Source organism: Diabrotica undecimpunctata, chromosome 9 (genome assembly GCF_040954645.1).
Source record: "Diabrotica undecimpunctata isolate CICGRU chromosome 9, icDiaUnde3, whole genome shotgun sequence".
Taxonomy (NCBI): domain Eukaryota; kingdom Metazoa; phylum Arthropoda; class Insecta; order Coleoptera; family Chrysomelidae; genus Diabrotica; species Diabrotica undecimpunctata.
Genome location: NC_092811.1, coordinates 77,674,483 through 77,701,321, shown reverse-complemented (window position 1 = coordinate 77,701,321; position 26,839 = coordinate 77,674,483). Strand labels below are relative to the sequence as shown.

At 32.9% G+C, this 26,839-nt stretch overlaps 1 protein-coding gene across 1 annotated transcript in view; it reads right to left on the bottom strand.

Annotated features, from left to right (window-relative positions):
* The window catches only part of Ns3 (nucleostemin 3), a 157,988-nt gene extending 131,561 nt beyond the window's left edge, over positions 1-26,427 (bottom strand). Inside the window, exons 1-4 of the mRNA XM_072543616.1 lie at positions 26,240-26,427; positions 25,932-26,179; positions 17,904-18,567; positions 5,810-5,954 (exon numbers count right to left, since the gene is read on the bottom strand). Coding sequence (XP_072399717.1) covers positions 5,810-5,954; positions 17,904-18,567; positions 25,932-26,179; positions 26,240-26,344 — 1,162 coding nt within the window. The 5' untranslated portion in view covers positions 26,345-26,427. The remainder of the gene's footprint in view (positions 1-5,809; positions 5,955-17,903; positions 18,568-25,931; positions 26,180-26,239) is intronic.
* Positions 26,428-26,839: the final 412 nt, after the last annotated feature.

The window sequence follows — 26,839 nt, the reverse complement described above, 5'->3', positions numbered from 1 at the left end:
TATTTTGAGTTCAAACTTAGTTTATTGAGCCAATAAAAAAATTATAACTTATCTGTTATCAAAAGTAAAATAATCCTTATATTACCTGTGTTCGATGGATTCAAAAGTTTTTCTAGTTGTCTTTTATCGGGAAAGAGAAAAAAGGATAATAATACAAATATATTATATTACAAAGATTTACGTTTCTTTATTTTATATGAACGAATAAAACAATTATTAAATTCTGTCGTTATCTTATCAATCAGCATACAAGAAAATAAATCAAACTATTATGATAATAAGATTATAAAGCTACATACATTTATATTACGTGAAAAACCAATTTTACTTAAAATTTTCTTTAAATAAATGATAAATCAACTTTTCCAATTCCCCAGACATAGAAAATAAAGTCAGCTGACTGAAATTTATATCGAACACTGATAGAAGAACAAACAAACAAATCTAATTTAACCAATAACGCAAACCAAAATCTTGAAATATTTAATAACATTATTATTTCTGCAGCAACAATCGCAGTGGGAAAAACAAAATCGAGTCAAAGGCAGCCAGTTCCTTGGTGGAATAACGAAATTGCACAATAACTCACTTTGTCTAAACACGCTTTTAAAGTTTACAAGAAACATAAAACTATCGAAAACCTTTCAAGGTTTAAAAATCTCAGAGCTCAAAGCAGACAATTAATCAAAAAAGCAAAACGAGAAAGTTGGAAAAAGTACGTTTCTTCAATAAATCCTTCCACTCCCTTAGGCAACATATGGAACAAAGTCCGCAGAATAAAAGGTACAAAATACTTTCGAGGTATAGATACTCTATCATATAATAACCAAACGCATTCAAACAAAGAAGATATTCCAGAAATACTAGCAGATATATACGAACTTAATTCTGGTGATTCTAATTACAGCCTATCCTTTCTAGAGCACAAAAAACTAACGGAGTCTTCAAATATACAAATCACAGAGAGCAGCAATCCAATAAACAAACCAGTAAGTCTTCAAGAATTAGAATTTTGTTTAAGTGCTAAATATTCGAGTCCAGGACCTGATGATATCCACCCTCTTTTCTTACGAAATCTTCCTCTGAATGCAAAGCTAATATTAGTTGACATTTTTAATAATATTTTTATTTTTCATGACTTTCCTGATCTATGATCGCAAGCAACTATAATTCCAATCCTTAAATATAATAAACCAAAAGACGATCCAAATTGCTATCGTCCAATATCACTTACGTCTTGTACCTGCAAACTTTTAGAAAAAATCCTTAATTATCGTCTTAAATGGTACCTCGAAAACAATAACCTAATAAGTATCAGACAAAGTGGATTTCGTACGGGTAGATCCACAACAGACAATCTAATGACACTTGAATCAAGTATACATGAATCCTTTCTGCATAACCAAAAACTTATTGCCGTGTTTTTTGACATAAGAAAAGCGTTTGACACAACATGGAGACATCTTATACTAAAAACACTTCAAGAATGAGATGTTCAAGGGCACATGTTGTCCTTTATTAAAAATTTTCTAGAAACACGAACTTTTCGAGTTAGAACCAATGGATTTACATCTTCCAGACGAGTACTTCAAAACGGCACTCCACAAGGATCTACTCTAAGTCCTATTCTCTTTCCAGTTGCAATAAATAGTATTATACATCAAATAAAACTACCTGTATTTACTAGCCTATATGCAGATGACTTAGTCATTTATCTAAGAACAAACAATGTAACTCTGGGAACACATATACTGCAAACTACCTTACACACAATTGAAAGCTGGTCGCAAAACACGGGTTTTATATTCTCTAGTGAAAAGACATGTTATTTAATTTTTAGCAAAAGAAAAAATTATCCTAATGTTCAATTAACACTAAATGGAGTTGTCCTGAAACAAGCAGAAGAAATAAATTTCTTAGGACTTTCTTTTGAACGTAACTTAAACTGGGAAACCCACATCACCAATCTGCAACGTTCTTGCTAATCCAGAATTAATCTACTAAAGATGCTGTCAAATACCTCTTGGGGGGTAGATACAACAACCTTACTTACTCTATATAGATCACTAATACGAAGTAAACTAGACTACGGCTGTTTATGCTACGATACTGCTAACAAAACATCTTTAAAAAAACTTGACTACATTCAAAATATGTGCTTGAGATTAGTTTTAGGTGCCACAAGAACTAGTCCAGTAAGTAGCTTAGAAGTTTTGGCTAATGAACTGTCCTTAAGCCAACGAAGGCAACTCCTATCACTAAATTACATTGCCAGAATTTCAGCAAACAACAGCAACGTAACCTACTCAACAATACTTTGCAGAACAAATATATCGTCCGATCTTTACAGAAACATTGCAATAAAAAAACTACCATTTCCCGAACGAATAAAACGTATTGGTCTTAATTTAGAACAGTTCAGTCTTACTATGCCTATTCATGTAAATGTTCCTCCTTGGATGATTAAACCTCCAAAAATAGACACGTCTCTAAAAGAACTCCCGAAACATTCCACACATCCTTTCCTTATACAGCAAGCTTATAAAAATGTAATATCCAAATACCCAACAACCCATCAAATCTTCACTCATGCTTCCAAATGTCATGAAGGACATGCTGCAGCCTACATCTACGAAAACGTCAAGTCTACCATACGAATCCCAACAAATTGTTGTATACAGGGTGGTCCTTAAGAAATTGTACAAACAGAAACCGTAGATTCTACACTTTAAAATATTACGATTTAAGCCAACTTGCTTTAATAAAATGTTGATATTAAGAAAGATACAGGGTATTAAAGTGTAAATTTGAAATTTTATTTTTCGCTATAACTTTTACGTTTGTAAATATTTTTGGACAAAAATTTACAGTTGGATGCTTTTGAGTAGGATAAATTATAATTTTATACTTACTTTAATGTAACTTAATAGAGGGCGCCACATATGCCACATGTGTGGCATAAATTTGCGCTTAACTTTTTTGCTCTTTAAGTTAGCTCTAGTTGTGTTAAAAAATATTAAAGACACATTATTTTTACAAAGAAAAGGTATACTTGTTAGTAACCTAAAAATTCAACCGTTTTCGAGATAAATGCATGTTATAAGTCAGCTGCACAATAATTCTTAGTTTGATATTTGTGCGGTAAAGCGCTGAATACCTGTAGATAAGCATAATTCATAGTTTATTCTTATTAAAACAACTCAAAGATGATAATGTAACATCACAAAATGCTTTGTTATATGTGCTAAATGTCTTATTGAAGAAAATATATTTCATCTTCTTCTTTAGGTGCCGTGTCCGTATTCAGACGTTGGCCGTCATGATGTTTACAATTTCCCTTTGCTACCGCTTCTTAAGTTTCTATAATGGCGTTGTATTACTTTTTCTCTATTGTAAAATGCTAAAAACCCAAAATATGTGGTTTATGCAAGATGGTACACAACCACATTCTAGAGAGAAGGCAGTTAAAACATACTTAAATACAACTTTTTTGAACGTTGGATTGGTCGTGGTAGTCATACTCCTTGGCAATGTGGTGAGATATTAATATAATTATTTAATTCATAAAAAATCCGAAAAAAATACTTATTGTTCATTAGGTAAATTGTTTAACCATTTTTATTGAGACAAATAGAAACTAGAGCACAGGTACTGAATAACACATATGTGTCCTATTTCATAATACTTTTGCTACAAATCTAACCTGAAAGACTCAGCATTTTTACAAAAACATCATCGTTGTCCTATTAACCGATATTGTTATAAATATAGTAAACACACAGGCAATTTAGTTCAGCATAATATACGTTCGTTAGTAAATCATAATAGTCCATTTGTTCGAGATGTAATTATAGTTACTCGTAAGCTGTAACGTAATCATATAAATAAATAATGACATCGATATATTTATCCATTATACATTATAGCCACCACGTAGTCTCGAATTTAATCCGCTTGATTTTGGTGTAAGGGGCGCAATAAAACAACGTGTATATAAGAATCCCATAAACATTCGCAAATAACTATGGGAAGAAATAAATACTGCATCAGTTTCTTTAGAAGTAATGATGCTATTTAATGAGACGATCTTTTATGGAATATATTGACAAATGAATTAAAGAAAATGGTGGACATATCGAACACTTACTTTGACAAAAAGTTGTGTTATTTAGTTTAACTATTTCTTAATTTGGTTTGTAAACAAAATGTTTTGATTATGACTTTAATTTAACATAAAACGTAAAATGTTTTATGTAAAATCCTATTATTCTGTTATTTTGTCAAATCCTATTATTAATTATCCAGCTGATATATTTATTTTATTTAATATTTCGTTAACTATTAACTTTAATTTAAGGTATTTTATACCAAAATTCAGAAGTATTAATGTGTTTGTCTATTTTTTCTTCGTTGCCTGGAGTAATTGCCTTAGATCAGAATTATGCAGCTGATTTTTAAAATGTGATTATCTCGAAAACGGTTGAGTTTTAAAGTTATTAACAAGTATACCTTTTTTTTTTTGTTAAAATAATGTATCTTTAATATTTTTTATCCCAAATGCAGGTAACTTAAAGAGCAAAAAAGTTAAGTGCAAATTTATACCACATATGTGGCATAAGTGGCGCCCTCTATCAGTTACATCAAAGTGTGCATCAAATTATAATTTCTCATATTTAAAAGTACCCAGTTGTAAATTTTTATACATAAATGTTTACAAACATGAAAGTTATAGCGAAAAATAAAATTTAAATTTTGCAATTTAACACCCTGTATCTTTCTTAATATCAACATTTTATTAAAGTAATTTGGCTTAAATCGTAATATTTTAAAGTGTAGAATCTAGTGTTTCTTTTTGTACAATTACTTAAGGACCACCCTGTATATACCGGAGAACTTACGGCAATTCACCAGGCCGTGAAAAAATGTTGTTCTATCAATGAAAGCAAATTTGTTATCATCACCGATTCAATGAGCGCATTACTTGGAATAAAACAGCTATATACAACTCACGCCATACTTCTCAAGATCAAAGAAGAGTTATCTTATCTACAGACTCAACAAAAAGATATTTCCTTTATCTGGGTACCTTTCCATATGGGAATAAGTGGTAATGAGGAAGTGGTCTCTCTGGCAAGCAATGCAATCACCGACCAAAGTATTGCTATCATAAATCAAATGCCTTGGACTGATCACAAAGTAAATATCAAAGCCCACGTGTACAGAGCGTGGCAAACTACTTGGGATCACACTGCTAACAAACTCAAAGAATATCTAAGTCAAGTAGGAACCAAACTCATCTTACCAAATAATAGAAAAGACCAAGTCATCATCAACCGACTCCGAATAGGACATACTTTCCTTACACACAAGCATATCTTCAACTAGGAGGCTGCTCCGATGTGTACCAAGTGCAACACTCAGTTGTCAGTGAAACATATAATTGTTGAGTGTTCAGTGTACCAGAACGAAAGAATCGCGTGTGCCCTTGGTGATAATTTAAAAAGTATACTAACGTCAAATTTACAGTCTTTATTAAGCTATATTAAAATGACTAAACTATATACCACATTGTAAAAAATATTTTTTCTATGTAACAATATGTATCTTACTGTTTGTGCATGTCCCCCCGCTAATAACCCTTAGTGGTTGATGCGGGTATATTTGTTAAAAAAAAATGTATTCATAAATTTTTAGAGAAATTTAAACCAGAAATCTGTGTCAAGTTGTAAATGTTAAAATAAATACATTACTTTTTACTTTAAAAAACATAATAAACAGTTGGTAGTTAAATTAAATACAATAAGTTTACCTAAATAATGTGTCTGAAAATGTTTCGTTTTTCCTGGAGTTGCGGACACTGATACCTTTTTTTCGCTCAATAGAGAATTAATTGTAGAACTTTTTCCAACGTTTGGATAGCCTACTAATCCGATTGTAGTGGTATTGGCAGTGACCTAGAAACATGTATATAATGTTCACTAGTAACAATGATAAAAAATTGTACAACTAAAAAGTTTGTTAAATATTCTTTTGTTATTCTACTATTTTCTCTTTTGGTTTATTATTAACATTATCGTTTGAAAGTATCAGAAAAAGATAGAAGAGTTTAAACAAATCTATACTGATTATTTTAAAGAATTATTAACAGAACAAGACCCAAATAAAAACTTAGAAGAAGAGATCATGACGATAGGAAATCAGATAAAAAACCCAACGAAAGAAGAAGTTGAGGAATTTATAAAAAGTAGACGCAAGGGTAAAGCCCCAGGTACCGACTACATCAATATGGAGCTTATAAAATATGGTTGAGATGAATTAAGAAAAAAACTATAGTTTAGTAAAAGGCATAAGCGACGATAAAAAAATGCCGGAAGAATGGTGCAAGGAAAAATTATCACGATTCATAAAAAAGGAGACCAAAAAATGTGTAATAATTACAAAGATCTGACACTAATACAACGAAGGCTGACCAAAGCGACGACGAACATCCTTAGGATAGTAATTCTGATCCACTAAGGGCAAATCAACAATAGATGCAGGGATGGCCAGAGACAGGCCATCCTGACCTAAGCCAGAGCGCACAAGTTCGATTCTCGGCACCAACAAAGGCATTTTCATTTCTAAAAATGATAACGGGCCGTCCACGTGCTTCGAAGTGCACGTAAAGCCGTCGGTCCCCCTGAACTAATGTATATCGATACTAGTTACCTGAAACAGGGTTAAACAATTCGAAAGGATCTCCCTATAAAATATGCAATACACTATTATTGATATTAACAACAGATGCAACAGATCAACAAACCCAAGTAGGAGACACAGATAAATTTGTTATAAATAAAAGGATTAGACAAGGAGACTCGTTATCAGCAACTATGTTTAATCTTGTCCTGGAATGTATAGTCCGAAACTCAACAAAGGTACACTTAGAACGGAAGAAGGACAAATATACAAATATGAGCATATGCAGACGATATTGTGCTAATAACAAAGAATAGAAAAAAATGGAAATAATGTTAAATTATTTGGTAGCAGAAGGAAAAGTAATGAGATTGTCCTCTACTGTTTTTTAAAGTGTATTTGTATTGTTCTTTGCGAGGGAAAAATGTATTATTAATTCGTATCTCGTTTATGTTGCAGAGGTCCGTCAGAACGTCTCTGTTTTCATTTCTGATATTTTCGTTATATCGCTGTTTTATTCCTGGAACTATATCATTGGCAACACGGGCGTTAAAATCACCCATAATGATTATACCGATTCGGCAAATTTTCAACTACCGTATACGTTATTCAGTATGTGGAACAAAGATAACACTTATTTGTTTGAATACGAGTGAGACACAATCCACGCACTTGGAGTAGCGACTCTAATTTTTAAACAGTGTTGCGAAATTTCTGTAACATAACTCCTTCTAAAACATTAGTCGGATACATGAGTGTAACATAATGTTTAAATCCACTACAGTTCATTGTAGAATGAAAATTAATATTGCCCCAACAAACCTTACATGAAGTAATCATGTAAGTATTATTTTTTAAACGATTATATCATTACTTCATTAATTAACAAAGAATACTGAATTGAGAAATTGAGATGCGACAACAGCGTGAGCTAAATAAATAACGCACTTCAGTAGACAGACAAATAGTATAAACCATTTGCCCTCTCTACGACTTCCCCTCAAAAGAATAGGCGGTCCTTATCTGTACAGCAGGTTTAAGGTCAATAAGGTAAGGTCTATTTCTTTGATTTTTAGCTGTCGTGGTAAAAGGTTGAAAACAAATAATTAACATGCCAAGCGTATACAGTAGAACCTCGATAAGTTAAATTCCAAGGGAAAAACCAAATATTTTAAGTTATAGAGGTTTTAAGTTATCAAGGTTCTATGTTGTGATGGATTAATATAGGTCAGAAGTTCATTAAAATATAGGCATTTATTATACACTACATTACTACATACACTACATTCATTTATTATATTCGTTACAAAAAGTTAAAGCAATAATTAAAGGTATAGTCTACTAAAAAAGTCTGTGATTTTCTTTTGTTTTAAACAATTCATAGATTCTAAATTGATTTGATTTTCAATAACATAGAGAAGAAAATACGTTATCTTTTATGTTTCTACACTGCTCTATAAATGATCGTACAGTCGTTATAGCACTCTTGCTTCGTTGATTGATATGCTCTTAGATGAAGTTTGTGGGTCGTCATTAAATTTATCGTCTTTATAACTTTAAATACAGTACATGTTGTTATTCCATTATTCAGGATCATTATTATCTTCCTCTTCAAAATGATTTCTTGAGGTTCTGAAGAAAAACCACAGGTTGTAAAGCAGTTTTTCACTGTGAGGAGTGTTACGTTTTGCCATGTTTTGTCTACCATCCTCATTACTTGAAGAACATTGATAGAAGAAATCGTATTTTGCTCCATATCAGCTATCATTCTTCTAACAACTTCTTTTCTGTATGTTTTAAAATTTTTAATGATACCCTGATCCAAAGGTTGAAGTTGTGATGTTGTGTTTGGTGGAAGAAATTGTACTTTGATTGCCTTTAATGGTGGTATGTCCCCGTGTGCTGTTCAGTTGTCGATGAACAGAACAATTTTTCTATTTCAAGTTGCCCTTTACCAATCTATATTAATCAGCCATTTTTTAAAAAGTTCTGCTGTCATCCATGCTTTTTTATTGGCTTCATAATCCATGGGTAGTGATTTTAAATCTGCAAAACACCGAGGTTTTTTTGACTTACCTATATAATTAAAGGTTTGAGTTTTTCTGTGCCCGTAGAATTTGCACAAAGCAGAATCGTAAGTCGTTCCTTGCTGTGTTTTTCTCCATGACATTTTTTATTTTTGAATGTTAATGTTTTTTCGGGAAGACATTTAAAAAACAGACCAGTTTCATCAGCATTAAAAACATCATTGGGATCATAATTATTCACTAAATTATGCAAGTCAGATTTCCATTCTTGGCAGACTGATTTGCTTACGCTCGTACTTTCGCCGCACATTTTTTTAAGGCTAAATCATTCGTTTATTGAAATTCTCTAACCAGACATTGCTGGCTTTAAAATTATCGATTTTTAGTGAATTAGCGAACTCTACAGCCTTTTCTTTCAGTATGGGTCCACTGATACTGATGTTTTTGTTTCGATACTGTTTTAACCACGTAAACAAACACTGTTCCAAATTAGGGAGTTCGGCAATTTTTGTCTCCTGATTCTTGTTTTTTCAATAGTTCGGTTTCTTTTTTTATGATGATTGATAATGTACTCTCGTGTATTCCAAACAGAGCCGCAACTTCTTTTCTTTTGAATCCATTTTTCACTGCTTCTATAGCTTTTAATTTATCAGCATATAAATGTACCTAAATCGATGTTTCTAGAACAGTGACCAAAGCTTATGATACAATAAGCTGTTCAGCTGTCATTGGTAAACAATTTTATGTTATAGAGATTGTGAAAACATTTCTTTAAGTTACTGATGGCCAATATTGATATTATTTATTTAAGTTATCGAGATTGTGTATTTTAAGTTGTAGAGGTTTTGGGCTCCGATGGGAAGGGAACTTATAATTTTTTGAAGTTATAGAGGTTTTTAAGTTATTGAGGTTTGACCTATCGAGGTTCTACTGTATTTTCAAAAAGAAAAGATTCAAATGGTGAAATGGTATTATGGGAACCATTCTATTGTAGAAATAATACAGTTACTTATTGCTGCTTTTTAAAAACAATAACTTTTTAAAAAATGTTTTCCGATGAATCTTCATTCACAATCCATAAACGTCATAATCCATCTGTCGTCCGCTATTGGCATAGGGAAAAGAAACATTTGAGTGTTGCTGTGAAAACACAATTCCCAAAGAAATTAAATGTGTGGACTGGCATTTATAACGATAATATAATTGGTCCATTTTTTATTACGGGAAATCTGAATGGACCTAGATTAGAAAGTATCTAGATTTATTACGTAATCAGATTATTCCAGCAGTTCGAAACCTTGCGGTCAACTTCGATGATGTTTGGTTTCAACAGGATGGTTGCCCAGCACATAATGCAATCGAAGTTACAAATTATTTGGAACAAACATTTCCTGGACGAATAATTTCTACACGAGGAACAATAAAATGGCCCCCTAGATCAGCAGATTTAGCACCTTTGGTATTTTATTTCTTAGGAATGCTAAAATCAAAATTATATCGGCATTAATTCGAACGATTGAAGAATTCGAATTCAACTTTGTAGTCGAGTACAACCAAATCAGCTAAATGCAATGAGACTTGCTTTAATTGATAGATTCGGATTTTGTTTAGCTTAAAATGGTGGTTTGTTTGATTTAATTGGTTAGAGATTTTTTAAAAATACCTTTAATTTTAATTATTTAGAATAATTTTTTTGATTGGTTTTTTTCTTATAAAAATAATATTTATATTTAGTTAATGTTTGTTCAGTTAATTATTGTTTTATTTCCTAGCTACCACAGCTAAAAATCTACAAAAATTACATTTAAAACTCGAATACCTATAAGTGAGTTTTTCTTAAAGATTTACCGACGGAAAGTTGGCGACGACATAATTTTATGCAAAGAACTGCACCCCATCAATGTCCGATAATTACTGTCGGTCATCGACTGATCCGTGTATTTTTATGCCGCTTCGCACTGTAAAAGAAGGCGTTGCTTAAAATTTTAAACACTTCAGGGGAATAATGCTTTGTTGCCACACATAAATTACTTAAATCACTGTTCTTTGTTAACTAATAAAGTAATTGATAAAATCGATTAGAAAATAACAATTACGTGGCTACTTTATTTGAATTTTTTTGGGACAATATTAATTTTTATTCTACAATGAACTGTAATGGATTTAAATATTATTTTAGACTCATGTATCGGACTAAAATTTTAGAAGGAAAGATGTAACAGAAATAATAGCAACACTGTTTAAAAGTCATACCTACTCCATCGAGATGGTGACTGCCTCTCACTTCTATTCAAACAATTAAGTGTTATCTTTGTTCCACATACTGAATAACGTATACGGTAGTTGAAAATTTGCCGAATCTGTATATTCATCATTTAAACCGAGAAAATTAAACAAAGAAAATGTGGATTGATATATGTTCCGAAAGGTTTCCCCGGTTAATACAATTAAACCTAGAGCTACCGTTAATACTATTACAGAAATTAATATTAAACTCAACAGTCTTCCGAGTTGAAGAACGTCGGTTATCATTGCGCCGAGCTTTCTAAATTCTCTTCGATGTCTTCGGGGCTCAGGTCTCAGTCTCCCGAGCCCCTCAGACAATACTACACTGATCACTAACCTGGGAATAGAGGACTGTTCATTTACACCGTCGATGGTGACGTTGTTTGTGTGGAGGTTGGCAAGAATTATCCGAAAAGCCATAGAAATTTAAAAAAGGCCAAATTGTCTCAATAAAAGAGATAACAGCATACAGTTATCTTCGACATCATGGAGACCTCGCATAACGAAAATATCGTCCGCTCCACCCGCCAACAAAATCCTACTCTCAGAAATATTCGCGCCAACCCCTACGTCATCAGCGACGGTATAAATGAACCATTCTCTGTTGCCGTTGCCAGTACCAGTAATGCATTGGTTAGTAATCAGTATAGTAGTGTCTGGGGGCTCGGGAGACAGACCTGCGAAGCCCTGAAGAAGACATCAAAGAGCATGTCGAAAGCTCGGCGCAATGATAATCGACGCGATTCAACCCAGAAGACTGTTAAGTTTAATATTAATTCTTGTAATAGTATAGCTCTAGGTTTAATTGTACCATACACACACACACACACACACACACACACACACACACACACACACACATGTAAATATATATATATATATATATATATATATATATATATATATATATATATATATATATATATATATATATATATATATATAAATCTGAGAACAAACAGAAAAGAAACGAGTAGAATAGATTTAATAGAAGAAAGATCTTGGATCGAACACTACTCACAACTTTTGACTGAAACAAGACCTCAATTCACGAACATCAGTTCAACAACATATGAACTGGAATTCAGTGAAGACGATGAAATAACAGTACAGGAAGTCGAGAATGCAATACAAACTCTAAAAAATCGGAAGTCATGCGGACCACAAGGTATACCAAATGAATTATTAAAACATAGCCCACAAGTATTACGGGAATTACTGGCGTATGTCTTCACCTTATTCTATAATGGACACGACTTACCACCGGAGTGGACAAAAGCACATATTAACAACATCTACAAAAAAGGAGATAGAAAGAATTGTTCAAACTACAGGGGGCTAAGTGTCATAAATTCACTCTCAAGACTGTATGGAAAGAATGTGCTATTTACGCTTAAAAGGTAAATTCTTTAATTACAGCTTAATTAATGCACTTGCCCCGACCGACGACAAACTAGAAGACATTAAAGAACAGTTTTTCGAAGACCTAGAACAAGCCTACAGAAGATGCCCCAAAAATGACATTAAAATAGTGCTAGGTGACATGAATGCAAGAATAGGACGAGAGCATGTTTTTATGCCGACTATAGAAAGGCATAGCCTACACAACATCAGTAGCGATAATGGATTACGACTGATAAACTTAGCAGCAGCACTGAACATGACCGTCGCTAGCACCTATTTTGAACACAAGAATATACACAAGGTAACCTGGACCTCCCCTGATTTAAGAACAACTAGTCAGATTGATCACATCTTAATAGATTCAAGACACGGAACGGACATAATAAACTGCAGAAGTTATAGAGGCACAAACATAGACTCAGACCATTGTTTAGTGATCTCAACACTAAGGGCTAGAATTTCAAACTCCAACAAAGAAAAAGAAATAAATAGAAAGAAATGGAATGTACAGAAGCTGAGAGATGCAACTGTTGCAAAACAGTACTGGGAAAATGTTACCAATAGGTTAAGGAATCAAAGTCTAGGCGAAGAAGACCAGAGAGATATAGACTCATTCTGGAACAGGATAAGGGAAGATATTGAGTCAGCAGCACAAGATGAAATAGGAACAGAAACTTGTACCCGAAAAAATCACTGGTTTGACGATGAATGCAAAGACGCAACACAGAAAAAAAATTAAGCCTATGCAAAAATGCTTACCCGCCGAACTAGAACAAGTATAGAGAATTACCAGACAAAGAGAAGAGAAGAAAAGAAAATACACAGAACGAAGAAACGAAACCACTTAAAAAAGGAACTTCAATATATAGAAAACCTCAACAGAGAGAAAGAATTCAGAACATTCTATAAGAAAGTTAACATCAACAGAAAAGAATTTAAGGCAAACACAAATCAATGTAGAAGTTTAAATGGCGATCTCTTAACAACAAGAACAGACGTACTAAACCGATGGACGGAATATTTTAACCAGATACTTAATATAGAGGAAGAAGAAAACCCGGAAGACGAAAGTTGCGAGGTAAGCGGAGCAGACGAGAGGGAGGAGGATCCACCAACAATTCTGGAAGTTAAAGACGCTGTAAACAAACTAGCCAGAAACAAATCACCCGGAATAGATAATCTCCCAGCGGAATTATATAAAGAAGGTGGCCACGATATCATAATAGCCCTACAGCAGCTTATAAAAGAAATATGGATACAGAAGTTCCTTCCCAATGATTGGAATATTGGAATACTTTGCACCATACACAAAAAGGGTGATATCTTTGAATGCTCTAACTATCGAGGAATTACGCTCCTAAATGCAGCGTATAAAATACTCTCCGATATACTATGCCATCGTATGGCACCATATGCAGAGCGAATAATAGGACAATACCAGGCTGGTTTCAGAGGTGGTAAATCAACAATTCATCAGATTTCAACCCTAAGACAAATTCTAGAGAAAACACTGGAATACGGTGTAGACACGCACCACATATTTATAGACTACAAGGCAGCCTACGACTCTGTAAATAGAAGAGAATTGTTTAGAGCAATGATAGACCTAGGAGTACCAAATCAGTTGGTAAGTTTAACCAAACTAATCCTTGAAAAAGTTGAATGCAAAGTACGAATCCAGGGGGAACTCTCTGAACCTTTTAAAACAAATAACGGGCTACGTCAGGGAGACCCACTCTCCTGTATACTATTCAATCTAGCTCTGGAAAAAGTAATACGTACGTCACAAATCACAACTACCGATTCAATATATAACAAATCTGTGCAAATCTTAGCATATGCTGATGATATCAATATTGTTGGGAGAACGGAAAACGCAGCACGAGAGGCGTACGTAGCATTAAAGGAAGCGGCTACAAAAATGGGTTTAATAATAAACACCAACAAAACAAAATACATGAAAATAGGTACGCAACCACAAACACTACGGCCACTTGTTATAGAAAATGACGTCATCGAAGCAGTTAACGAATTTGTATACCTGGGAACGCTCGTCAATACTGAAAATGACACTACCGCAGTGATAAACCGCAGAATTTGCACGGCTAATAGATGCTACTTTGGGCTTAATCTCCTTTTTAAATCTACAGTTATATCAAGAAATACGAAAGTAAAACTCTACAAAACAATAATACGCCCAGTCCTAACATATGGTTCAGAAACCTGGACTTTAACAAAAAGCAATGAAAACATGTTAGGATGTTTGGAAAGAAAAATACTAAGGCGCATCTATGGAGCGGTAAATGAAAATGGTGTCTGGAGAAGACGATACAACTTCGAACTCTATAGGATATACCAGGAACCAGATATCGTAAAACACATAAAGATAGGACGTCTGAGGTGGGTAGGCCATGTAATGCGGATGGAGCAAACTGACCCAGCTAGAAAAACGTTCCTTGATAGACCTATTGGCCAAAGAAGAAGAGGAAGACCCAGAACAAGATTCCTAGATAACATAGACCAAGATATGAGAAATATGGAAATACGTGCTTGGCGGAGGAAGGCGATGGATAGGGACGACTGGAGAAAAACTCTTGGGGAGGCTAGGACCCACACAGGGTTGTAAAGCCAAAATGATGTCAAGACTGTATGAAAAAATAATAAAAAACAATATTGAAAAAGAGATGACAGATGTTGAAGAACAGAACGGCTTTCGTGCAGGCAGATCCTGTATGGACAGTATATTTTCTCTAAAGCAAGTTATCGAGAAAAGATTAGTCCACAACCTTTCAACTCATATAGTCTTTATAGATCTGACAAAGGCATACGATAGTGTACCACTTTCAATGCTTTGGGTAGCAATGGAAAAACAAGGAATAAGCAAAAAAAATATACAAGCAGTACAACAGCTCTACAAAAATATGACGGCAAACATTAAAACTGGAAATAGATTAACTAGAGAAATTCCTATTAGTAAGGGCCTAAAGCAAGGCTGCTGCATAGCACCTACACTCTTCAAAATATATCTAAATGAGGCACTCTCAGTGTGGAGAAAAAAGTGCTGCAATATGGGCATCCCAATCGGATACGATAGATTGTACACGATACACTTCGCTGACGACCAAGCCATTCTAGCTGAAGACGAGAGTGATGTAGGCTACATGCTTAGAAAACTGGAAGATGAGTATACCAAATGGGGCCTCACAATTAATATACAAAAAACTGAGTACTTAGTTGTAGGAGAAAAACCAGAAAGCCTACAAATCGAAATGGGAACTATAAAACCAACAGACAATTTCAAATACTTGGGAGTCCAAATAACATCAAAAGCAGAAAGTAGCGAAGAAATACACTCCAGGATTGGCCAAGCAAGATCAGCCACCAGACAGCTACACGGACTATTATGGAATAAAAAAATAACAAAAGAAAATAAAAGAAGAATCTATAAAACAATAATAGAAAGTATTGGGCTGTAAGGCGCCGAACTCTGGGAAATAAACCAAAGAAACAAATCAAAAATTAAGGCCATGGAAATGAACTACTGGAGACGATGTTGCCAGCTCACTAGACATGATAGGGTGAGAAACGAAGATATTCGGAGAGAAATGGAAATCGATCTAGACATAATAGACACAATCGAAGCCAAAAGACTTAACTGGTATGGACACCTTCAGAGAATGCCTGAAAATAGATGGCCAAAAAAAAATAGAAGAATGGACTCCGCCAACTAGAAGAAAATGAGGTAGACCAAGACGATCCTGGAGAGACGATGTCGACGATGCAATGGCCGCCAGAGATTTAACAACTGAAGATTGCTTCGACAGAAAACGCTGGAAATTAGGATGCGAGAAGCGGCGCCAGCTGTAGAAGACTCGCTTGTTATATATATATATATATATATATATATATATATATATATATATATATATATATATATATATATATTTGAGAAATGGTGCTTATGGAATTCCTGGAAGAAACCATGTATGCTATAAATACCTTTTACAAAAATAAACCTAACAAAAAGTGGACATGGATCGCACCTAACGGAACTAGCAAAAATGAAATAAGACTTTTTTCTCTCAAATAACAATTTGAAGACGTCACAACAATAAACAACATAATAATTGGTAGTGACCATCGTATAGTTAGAGCAAAAATAAATATTAACATAAAAGAAGAGAGAAAAAGGATATGTAAAAAAACAACGCGAATAGATGCCTTTAAAGTAAGAACACATGAAGAGGAATTCACACATTAACAAAAATATAAATAAAAACTTTCTCGAAGCTGGACTACAGGCCACAAAGAAAACAAGAACTGAAGAAGACAAAATAAGCAACGGAACTAAACAACTAATGCAGGAAGGAAGACAACTACTAGAGAAAAACAAACGCCACACTCAAGTATACGTAGAACTTAATAAAACAATTAAAAAAGAACTAAAGCGCGACATAAAAAAATTTAACAAAAACTTAATTTTAACGAAAAATAGAGCAAGTCATTACAAACAACAGAGGCCTAAAATGTCTAAGACCAACACTGGGTGTCCAAAAAATCATCAACATTAAAGACACCAAAAAAAAACGTGGGATCAGACGTACTACCGGATAAAGAGCTTTAAAAGAGCTAAAAAATAATAGAGTTCCAAGACACGACGGTATAATTACCTAGCTCTTAAAAACAAGCAAGACAGTAACAATCCCGATACTAACAGAGCTATTTAGTAGATGTCTCCATAATAGCAAAATTCCTAAAGACTGGAACGAGAGTCTAGCAGTACTCTTATACAAAAAAGGGGACAAGTGTGACCTAAAGAATTAAAGACCCATATCGTTGCTCACTCAAGTATACAAACTGTTTATGAGAATTATTAACAATCGGTTGACTTGCAAAATTGAAAATTACCAACGCTTTCGCAAAGGATATATTACATCAGACCATCTGCTGACAATGAGAACGCTTATAGAGAAGGCAAATGAGACTACTAACCTTCATAGACCAAGAAAACGCATTTGATACTATTAAGATGTGGGCTACAGAATAAGCTATTATTAATTGTAAAATAGATTCGAGATATAGGAAATTAATACATAATATAAATGAAAACGCAACTATGCCTGTACAACTAGACGAAAACACAAATTCTATCCCCCATTAAGAGAGGAGTTAGACAAGGCGACATAATATCTCCAAAGCTTTTAATTTAGCCTTAGAAGACGTCTTCAAAACTACAAATTGGTCAACATATGGCATCAAAGTTAATAACAACAAGTTAAACCACCTCAGATTCGCTGACGACATCGTGATTAAAGCGAGCGCATTCGAGGAATTATAAACGATGACGAAGGAACTCGAAGACAGCTGCCAATAAGTCGGCCTTAAAATGAATATGACAAACAAAAACAGACGCATATCTACAAATGGCAGTGAGATAGAACAGTCCAGGAATATATCTACCTAGGCCAAATTCTGAAACTCGACAAAGAAAAGGATAAACATAATTACCTTAGGTCCTGTATGTATGGTCTTCAAAATTTCAATAAGTTCTGTCCTATTAAATAAGTGGCTTGAATTATCTAAATACCTGTCCAAAGTAGATTTTCCCACAATAGTTTCAATTTTATTAATAATGCAGTTTAGAGTTTGAGCGTTTTCTTCTACAGCAGTCTTCATTTTTTCTATACTTTCTTTAAGGATATTAATCTCGGTTTCAATGTTTTCTGAACTCTCTTCAATTTCTTTTTCTGACTCACCATCTTCTTCATTCTCATTCACATCATTTAACGATAAATGAGCCGAGTAAAATATTGCTTGAACTCTAATTGAATTAAAATAATCAGCCCAAATTTTCCTTTGTGTTTCTGTTAAGAAGTCAGATTTATTTATTAATATTAAATTCATCTTATCTGATGAAACTTCTTTAACATACTTTTCAAGATCTTCACAACGAAATAATAAAGGATTTCTGGCATCTACTATCTGAACAATAACATCACTTCTTTCTACAACTCTCCAGAGTTGTCTCCAAAATTCCAAATTTTTCTCATAAGGAGTTAGTACAATACCTTGTTCCTCTTGTAACATAGCAAGTGATCTACGCCATTCTAAGAATGCTTCTTTTTCATTGCTATGCAATTCCTCTGGACTGGTTTCACTATTCCAAGGTGGTCTAAAATATAACATTAAATAGATTAAGTGGATGAAGTTGGTATAACAATAAAAAAAGATGAGCAGTATAATAAAGACCTCAACAAGGATATTTTCTCATCCTATTGGTGCTACATTTTCTATGGATGTAATAATAAGGCTCTTATCAATATCTGTCATAATATTGTGATTGCAAAGTTAACTAAGAATGAACTATGAATTTTGGACTGAAAGACTGTAACTCTTCTACCCTGCTACCTAAAGTATAAACCATTTTTTTAAGCAATTTTTGTTTCACCTTACTGACTTAAAAAAATAAAAGTAAAATACAGCATTTATAAATGTTGGGCAATTCGTTTTTATTAATGCTTACTTATAATGAGCTTAGTTTTAATGAAAAGCACAATATTATTGTAACATCAATTAATATAAGAAATACTAGTAGAAGTAATGTTCATATAAAACACAAATTTTCTTACTATTTTTCAAAACTACAAGATCAATTAAAAAACAAATGTGTGGAAAAAAACTGTAGGGTAAACAAATATTTCTACATGATTTAATAATATACTAATATAATATCAAACTAAAATAGTTATTTATGTACCAAGGGTATTAAATAGATGTTTATGCCCAGAGGGCGTCGATGTTACAAACCTGAGGGCCTCTGACCCGAGGGTTTGTAAGTCGCCCGAGGGCATATACATCTATTAATACCCGCGGTGCATACAAACTTTTATGTCATACTAAATAGTTCTTTATTGCATCTACAAATAAATATGTTCTAAAAAATCCGAAAATTCGATTTCATTTTGACAATATATTTACTACCAGACATTCTATCGTTCATGTTATGTTGCCCTGCTACGGAAATCTTATTATCTTTTTGTTTGTATCGTCACAACCGTGCGGGCCATAGAGTACACTTTATGCCGGCGTGAGCATAAAGTACACTACTACGTATGACATAAAATATATTTTTTCCCTGAAAGTCAGCTGTTTAAGTTGTACTGCAGTCAATTGGCTTATTGTAGATATTTTATTAACTATTAATTCATTATAATTCGTTAGGACTTTAGGATATTCGTATATATTAGATTAATTAGAACTTTGGATATTCCTATATATACAGGGTGAGTTTATAGTGCGACATCTGTTGATAATTCCATTATGGTATGGAATATCCAAAAAACTTATTTAGAAAAAATGTAGGCAATGATATTCCCCATACTTGGAAAATATGTGAAATTCTACAGGGTGATTAATAACTACATGGTATAGCAAACATACAATTTTTTAAATGAGACACCCTATATATTTTTTAAAATTTGCATTCTTCTCATAATTTTTGATACAGGTTTCAAGAACAGTCTTCAGGGTTGAACCATGTCGAGTATCATTGCGCCAAGCTTTCGACATGCTCTTCGATGTCTTCTTCAGGGCTTCCGAGGTCTCAGTCTCCTGAGCCCCCAGACACTAGTACACTGAACACTAACCAATGCATTACTGGTGCTGAGAATAGAGGACAGGTCATTTATACCGTCGATAATGACGTGGTTTGGGTAGAGGTTGGCGTGGGGGTTAGCATATAGATTATCCCGAACATTTCTGACTGTAGGATTTTGATTGAAGGGTGGAGCGGACGGTATTTTCTTTATGAGAGGTCTCCAAGTCGAAGGTCTGTATGCCGTTATCTCTTTTATTGAGACAATTTGGCCTTTTTTCAATTTCTATGGCTTCTCCAATAATTCTTGGTTTATAGAAGCGGATTAGTACTATGGTTCTGGAGTTTTCAAAATCAATTTTCTGGCCTGTATGACCTAGAGATGTTGACCTAGAGCTGAAACTGAGTCAGAATTGGAATGTTCATAAATCCTACTTTGGATTCTAGGAATTCTGGAATCAGATAGATGAATTAGAAGTTTGTTTAAAAAAAATTAATTTTGCGAGAAAAGTTGCGATGTAAACATGTTACATCTATGGTTCACTTTGTAAATTTTTTCATTCATAGTCAAATTTAATTTTTTAATTAAAAATTAAGTCATTATGCGGAGAAAAAAAATATGCCATTGTATTTGCCAATTTGTCTAATTTACAAAATGCTTACAAGAGTTTTTGAAAACCATATACATGGTGAAATTTTTTCTATGGACAAAACAAAGTACTTTTTAAAAACGTACCTGATTTTTTTCCAGTTTGATTTATTCAATCAACTCTGGTTTGTTTGTTAAATGTTAATTAAATTAAAAGTTCGTTAAAAAAAAATTAATTTTGTGAGAAAATTTATGGTTCACTTTGCTAAACTTTTAATTCATAGTCAAATTAAATTTTTTAACTAAAAATGAAGTAACTCTGTGGGAAACAATTAGTATGCCCTTTTAATTGCCAATTTGTCTTATTTATAAAATTCTTATTAGAGTTTTCAAAAACCGAATACAGGGTGAAATTTGTGTGGTCCTCAATGGTAGTCAATTTTTGAGAAAAAAATTTTATCTGTCTGCTTTACAAAGTAAAAATAGCACTATCCAGTAACTATTTCCTCCTACTTAAATCCTACATATCAAATAGATATTTCTCTGTAAAATTCAAAGACCAACAATCCAACCTCTGTCCTATCAACTCCGGAGTCCCGCGGAGTAGTGTTCTAGGGCCGCTGCTTTTCTCACTCTACACAGCCGATATACCAGAGACTAATAATACTACAATCTATTCCTTTGCTGACGACGTAGCAATACTAGCTGTAAATGAAGATCCCATACAAGCCTCACAAAACCTGCAACACCATCTGAACATATTCAGTGATTGGTATACGAAATGGAGAACAAAAGTAAATAAAACAAAATCAACTCAAATAACATTTACCAACTGTCACAACATGTGCCCACAAGGATGGAAAATGTAAGAATACCAACAGTAACAGACGCTAGATACCTTGGCCTCCATCTTGACCAATGTCTCACTTGGAAGAAAAATATCCAGACCAAAAGAAGGCAGCTCGACTTAAAATTCCGGCAAATGTATTGGCTTCTTGAACGTAAATCAAAACTTAACATCGAAAACAAATTCTTCTATACAAAACCATACTCAAACCTATCTGGTTCTACGGACTACACCTATGGGGCTGTGCAAAGCCAATGTCGCTGAGTATTATCCGAAGATTCCAGTCTAAAAGGCTAAGATCGATAGTGGATGCACCATGGTACGTAAGTAATTAAACACTTCACTATGACTTAAAGATTCCTTTCATCAGAGAAGAAATCTGTTGAACCAAGGAGTCACAAAATGAACATACCATTCACCATAAAAATAAGCTAGTAAGGGAATTATTCAACAATGGTCCAGCCACAAGAAGAGTAGATAGAACTTGGCCCCAAGACCTACTTCAAAACTAAACCAAAGTAGATTAAGGTGAGACATCATTGGATGTCTCTCCTTCACATGTAAAACCTGTAACACATTTACTTAATACTCTGTAATGATGTAGATTGTAAATAAACATAATTATATATAAAAAAATGGCTTCATATCAAATAGTGATCTTTCTCACACACAATTTTGTTCAGTGTAGAGATAAATTCAACCAAGCAAGTTCTTTTACATAGTTTAGATCAGCCTGTACCTAAGCAAAACATTTGACTTAACTGATTATATATGCCATATAAGACACATAAAATGCACAGTTACCAGTGGAGTGCTCACTAGCGAAAAAAAAAATGGTAGAGTCATGAGAAAAGTACATTAGGTAAATGATAGCTTCATTTATTTTGTAATGTGTGTATTGATTACATTGTGTTTTCACTTTTCTTATCTCTTTCTAATGTTTTCATCAATGGTACATCGTGTGACATGTCTAGTATGTTTATTCCATCAAAAACTACATTCAAAGCTAAACACATACATAAAATCACTAGCTATTCTTAGTATGAAAGTAACTGACTTAAAAAATGAAACCAGGTAGGGGAAAAAGATGGCTTCGATATTTAAAAGACGTTGCAATCCTATTTCTAGGGATAAAAAGAGTCCTTATCTTGCTACTACCTCTAATTCCTACTTTCTTGCGTTATTTTGATTAAAGCTTACATACGAATGCTACAACTTATAGTAAGAAGCCCAATCTTGTAAGTGATGATGAAGAAATAAAATTAATTGAAATTTAATGCTTTTGTTGTTTGTTAACCCATTAAGGCCTAAAAAGAAACTAGTGTGGAAAAAATGGTAAACGGTACAAAATTGTGATGTTTGGATTACATTTATTACACATACTAAAAAAAATATTTTTTTTTCAAAAACATTTTGAAATACAAGGGCGTCCTTAAATGGGGACGTTAGGTATTTGTATGGTATTTTTCAAAACATCCTTTTTCAATACATATTGTTTTTTCACACTTTTTGCATGTCCACCTTTCCTTCATATGACACCACACAGCACTTTAACTGTTTTTCCAGTTTTCCCGGAAAATGAAAACCTTCAGTGACTTCAATGCTGGAACCAGATTTTTTTTCTTTGTGTCCTTGAAGTTACACCATCTCTCAAATAACTACGTACTATATGATGACGGTATTCTAACTGATCCATCACATTTTCAGCAGAAATTTGATGAAAGTACGTAAATAAAACCCACCACCACTTGTTATCTTTTATGCTATATGATATAATGATATGCAATTTGGCTGTACTACATTTTCTTTTGATTTTGATGCTCTGGACCGCCGTTTCATAGAACAAACACTATTGTCATACCATTTCACACACAAAATTTCATTAGCTTTGTCGAATCTATAATCATATGTACCTCTTGCCATTTTCTTCATTAGCTTATATACTCCATTACTGGACATTTTTGCACATGGTTTTCTCTTACAGTTCCTGTAGCCTTTATGTTTTTTTGTTTCAGGTATCTCATTAGTTGATATGTCGTGAAATAATTATCGAAAACAATTTCATTTCTAGATAGGTCGGGCAGGTATTTCAAAAGATTAATTACTACTTTTAAACACAGGAAACTCCTAGGTCCTCATCTAATGACCTCTCTTGTGGTAATCTGTTATACCCAGTTAGATATAATATTGCAAAAAAGTGTTCATTTCGTGTGGAGATATTGTAAAAGAGTGATTATTTTTTTGCTGTTCATTTAAATTGACTGATTACAAATGTATGTAATATTTTCTTCAGTAAGTACTTTTTCAAAAATTTGTATTGGTGATAAATTCCTCAAATCTTCTTTAATGTTTCTTCTTCTCCTCTTCAAATGATATATTTACTGTTGTAGTAGTAGATTGAAAATCGGTTTTTACCCACTTGGGTTTTAAAAAATTAGCATATTCCTTTAATTGTCCACCTGAAACTTCATCAGAAGTTCTTACATTTTCGGGTTTACCATGAGACTTAAAAGAGGTTTCTATAGTTTCGGGAATTTCATTTGGAATGTAATTCCAATCTTTTAAACAATTCCTATATCACAATCATGTTCTTCATTATCTGTCAGTTCATCCAAATTTGGTGGCAGAACACACAAATTAATACTCTCCAGTTGTTCATTTCACTTATTATTAGCTTCTTCCAAGGCTTGCTCCAATTTTTAGAAGGTTTTAGAGCCATAAAATATTGTAGGATCCATAGTGATCTGAAAAGAAGCCAATACAGGAATTAGGCATATTTGTGCCTAACGTCCTGGTTTGGGGATGGTAAAATATAGTGGCTGTTAATACTACCAAATATAAAATAAATTTTTTATGGAGAATACTTAGATTTAGAATAGTCCGTGGACTTCTAATTTCCAGTATAAAACTTATAAAATATAATTTTTTTAAAATATAATATAATAAAGAAAGACATATCTAACTGGAAAGTCAATCAACATTAAAAATATTTAACATTTGTTTTTTTTTTCATTTTGTATTATATTAAATGTATCTTATACACATAATTCTAGTTAATAAAAACTAAATTTACTTATGCACTTATTAAAATGGTTTTTTCACTTACTGAAAAAACTCAAATTTGGACTTGTCTGCTTTTGCCTACTGACCACACATTTTTTCTGTGAATAAAATGAACTAATTTCTACGATATAGTTTGAATAAATCACTTGATTAGGTGGTAGTAGTGTAACCAAAGAATATACACGCATATGCGTCTATATTCTTTGGTGTAACGTTTGACCAAAGAATATAGACGCTTATAGAAGAATCATTCACTGTTATTTTTGAAAGTGAGCAAAAAGTGGGATATAGATAAGGAAAAGTGGAACGCACGTGTTGCACATGGTACCACTAAGGAGCGGTCATGTCAGCTGTGGCTCTACCATTGCTTCTAAAATATGAAAGAGTGGGGCAATAAATGCAACTTTAGATATTTTTATATGTAGATGCCGCGTGGTCGTAGAATAGGATTAAATTTTTGCGTTTTATAAAATTTTTTAAAGAAAATAATATTATTTTACCTTTTAATAATTTAATCTTTTTAGAAAAATTATTATGATTCAAAGTTTTAATTGAAATATGTACAAATCTTAAGTATAAATCAGTTTAAGACTATTTTGTAATAATTTCACCATTATTCATTCATTGTGAAAATTATGTTTTAGATACTACTAGTTGTTATTTTAAAACAAGATTAAATAGTACCCATACAGCGTAAAAACTTTCACATATAGGTACTATTCATTAAAATGTACTGTTAAAGTTTATTTTGTTATTTCAAAAATAAATCAGGAATGCTTTTTGTTGTTATTGAAAAATTATGGATGAAATGGAAGTTTGGAAGTTTTGGCGAAATGGAAAATTTCATAATTTAGTAAAAAGTTTCATTGAATACTTTTTTTTTAAATTGAAATTTTTTAAAAATGTTTCGTTAATTTCTGGGCAGAAAAACAGTATAATAAAAAGTTATGTGACGGTTTTTCGTTGTGTTGGAACAAACCAATTTTTAATTCAAAGTTATACAATTAAAAAAATAAATACTTTGAATATTGTAAACATCATACATTTTTAAGTTTTAAAATTAAAAATTTAAATTGACAATAAAGATTTTATTGTGAAAAAACAAAAAAAAGACAACAAAAAAAAAGTTTGCAAATCAATGACATCGAAATTTGTTTCGGCGTAGATGCAAAGTTACCCGTTCGCACTCCTTTCCCACTTCCCCCTAACTACATATTTCATTATGAAATTTTCATGATAGTTTTAAGCCGACGGCCACGGCACCACGCTGTGAGTTTATGCAGCCACCCTCTTAAACCGTAACCAAATCGCCCATTTGAACTGCGCTTCTATAAGCGTCTATATTCTTTGGTTTGACTAAAATATGAGACATATCAAACTATGTTAAGATAATAAACATTTCTGGAATTACAAACTTTATAAAATTAATTTACAAATATTTACCTTCTTGGAATCTTAACGGCATCTTTATGTGTCTTTTGAGCAATTTTCGCCGCACTAAGCTCATCTTTGGTCAACAATCCTACATGGGATCTAGGATTTACATATGTAATATTTAATTTTTCTGCTTGAAAATCTGTGCCCGCTAATTCTGCAGTAGAAAGAAATTCTTGAAATGAAGATTCTTCGGTAACAGATTGTAAATTAAGACGACCCCAATCGTAACCGTCTTGAATTTCAGTAGTATGTAACTAAAAAAAATAAATTCACATGGGTAATTTGAGGTTATATTAAATATTGTTAAGTCTCACCATTGAATTATTGCTGACCATTTTTCTACCTTTGGTACTACCAAATCTGTCTTTAATTAGACTTTTTCCTAAATTGGAAGAGGAATCACTTTTCTTTTTCCCCATAGTTAATGAATATATATTATTTGTAAATGGATATTCAATTTGTTTTGATTCTTGAATCTTGAATGACCATGACCAATGTCAGTGTCAGGTGTCAGTAAATGGTACAATGCTTAGACAAGGAAAGAGAGTTGTCTAAGGTACAGGAACAGTACAGAGGAACAATGAATACAAGGCTTATAATATACACTAGCGGACCAACTCGACATCGAGTTTTTTAAATGAAATTTTTATTTTGCGAGAAAAATATACAATCTATACAATGACCGGAAGTAAAAATATTTTTATCAATAACTCAAAAACTATAAATGATAATTTTCGTGAACTTACATTTTTGAACTCTACGTTGAATTCTCTATTGATTTCCATATATACATTGTGGGATCTAAAACTTAAAGTAAATTTTAACTTCCGGTCATCTCAAAACCGGAAGTGAATTTTTGTACCAAAAGTATATCTTGACAATCTCATACGTAATACTAATAATATTCCGAAAAA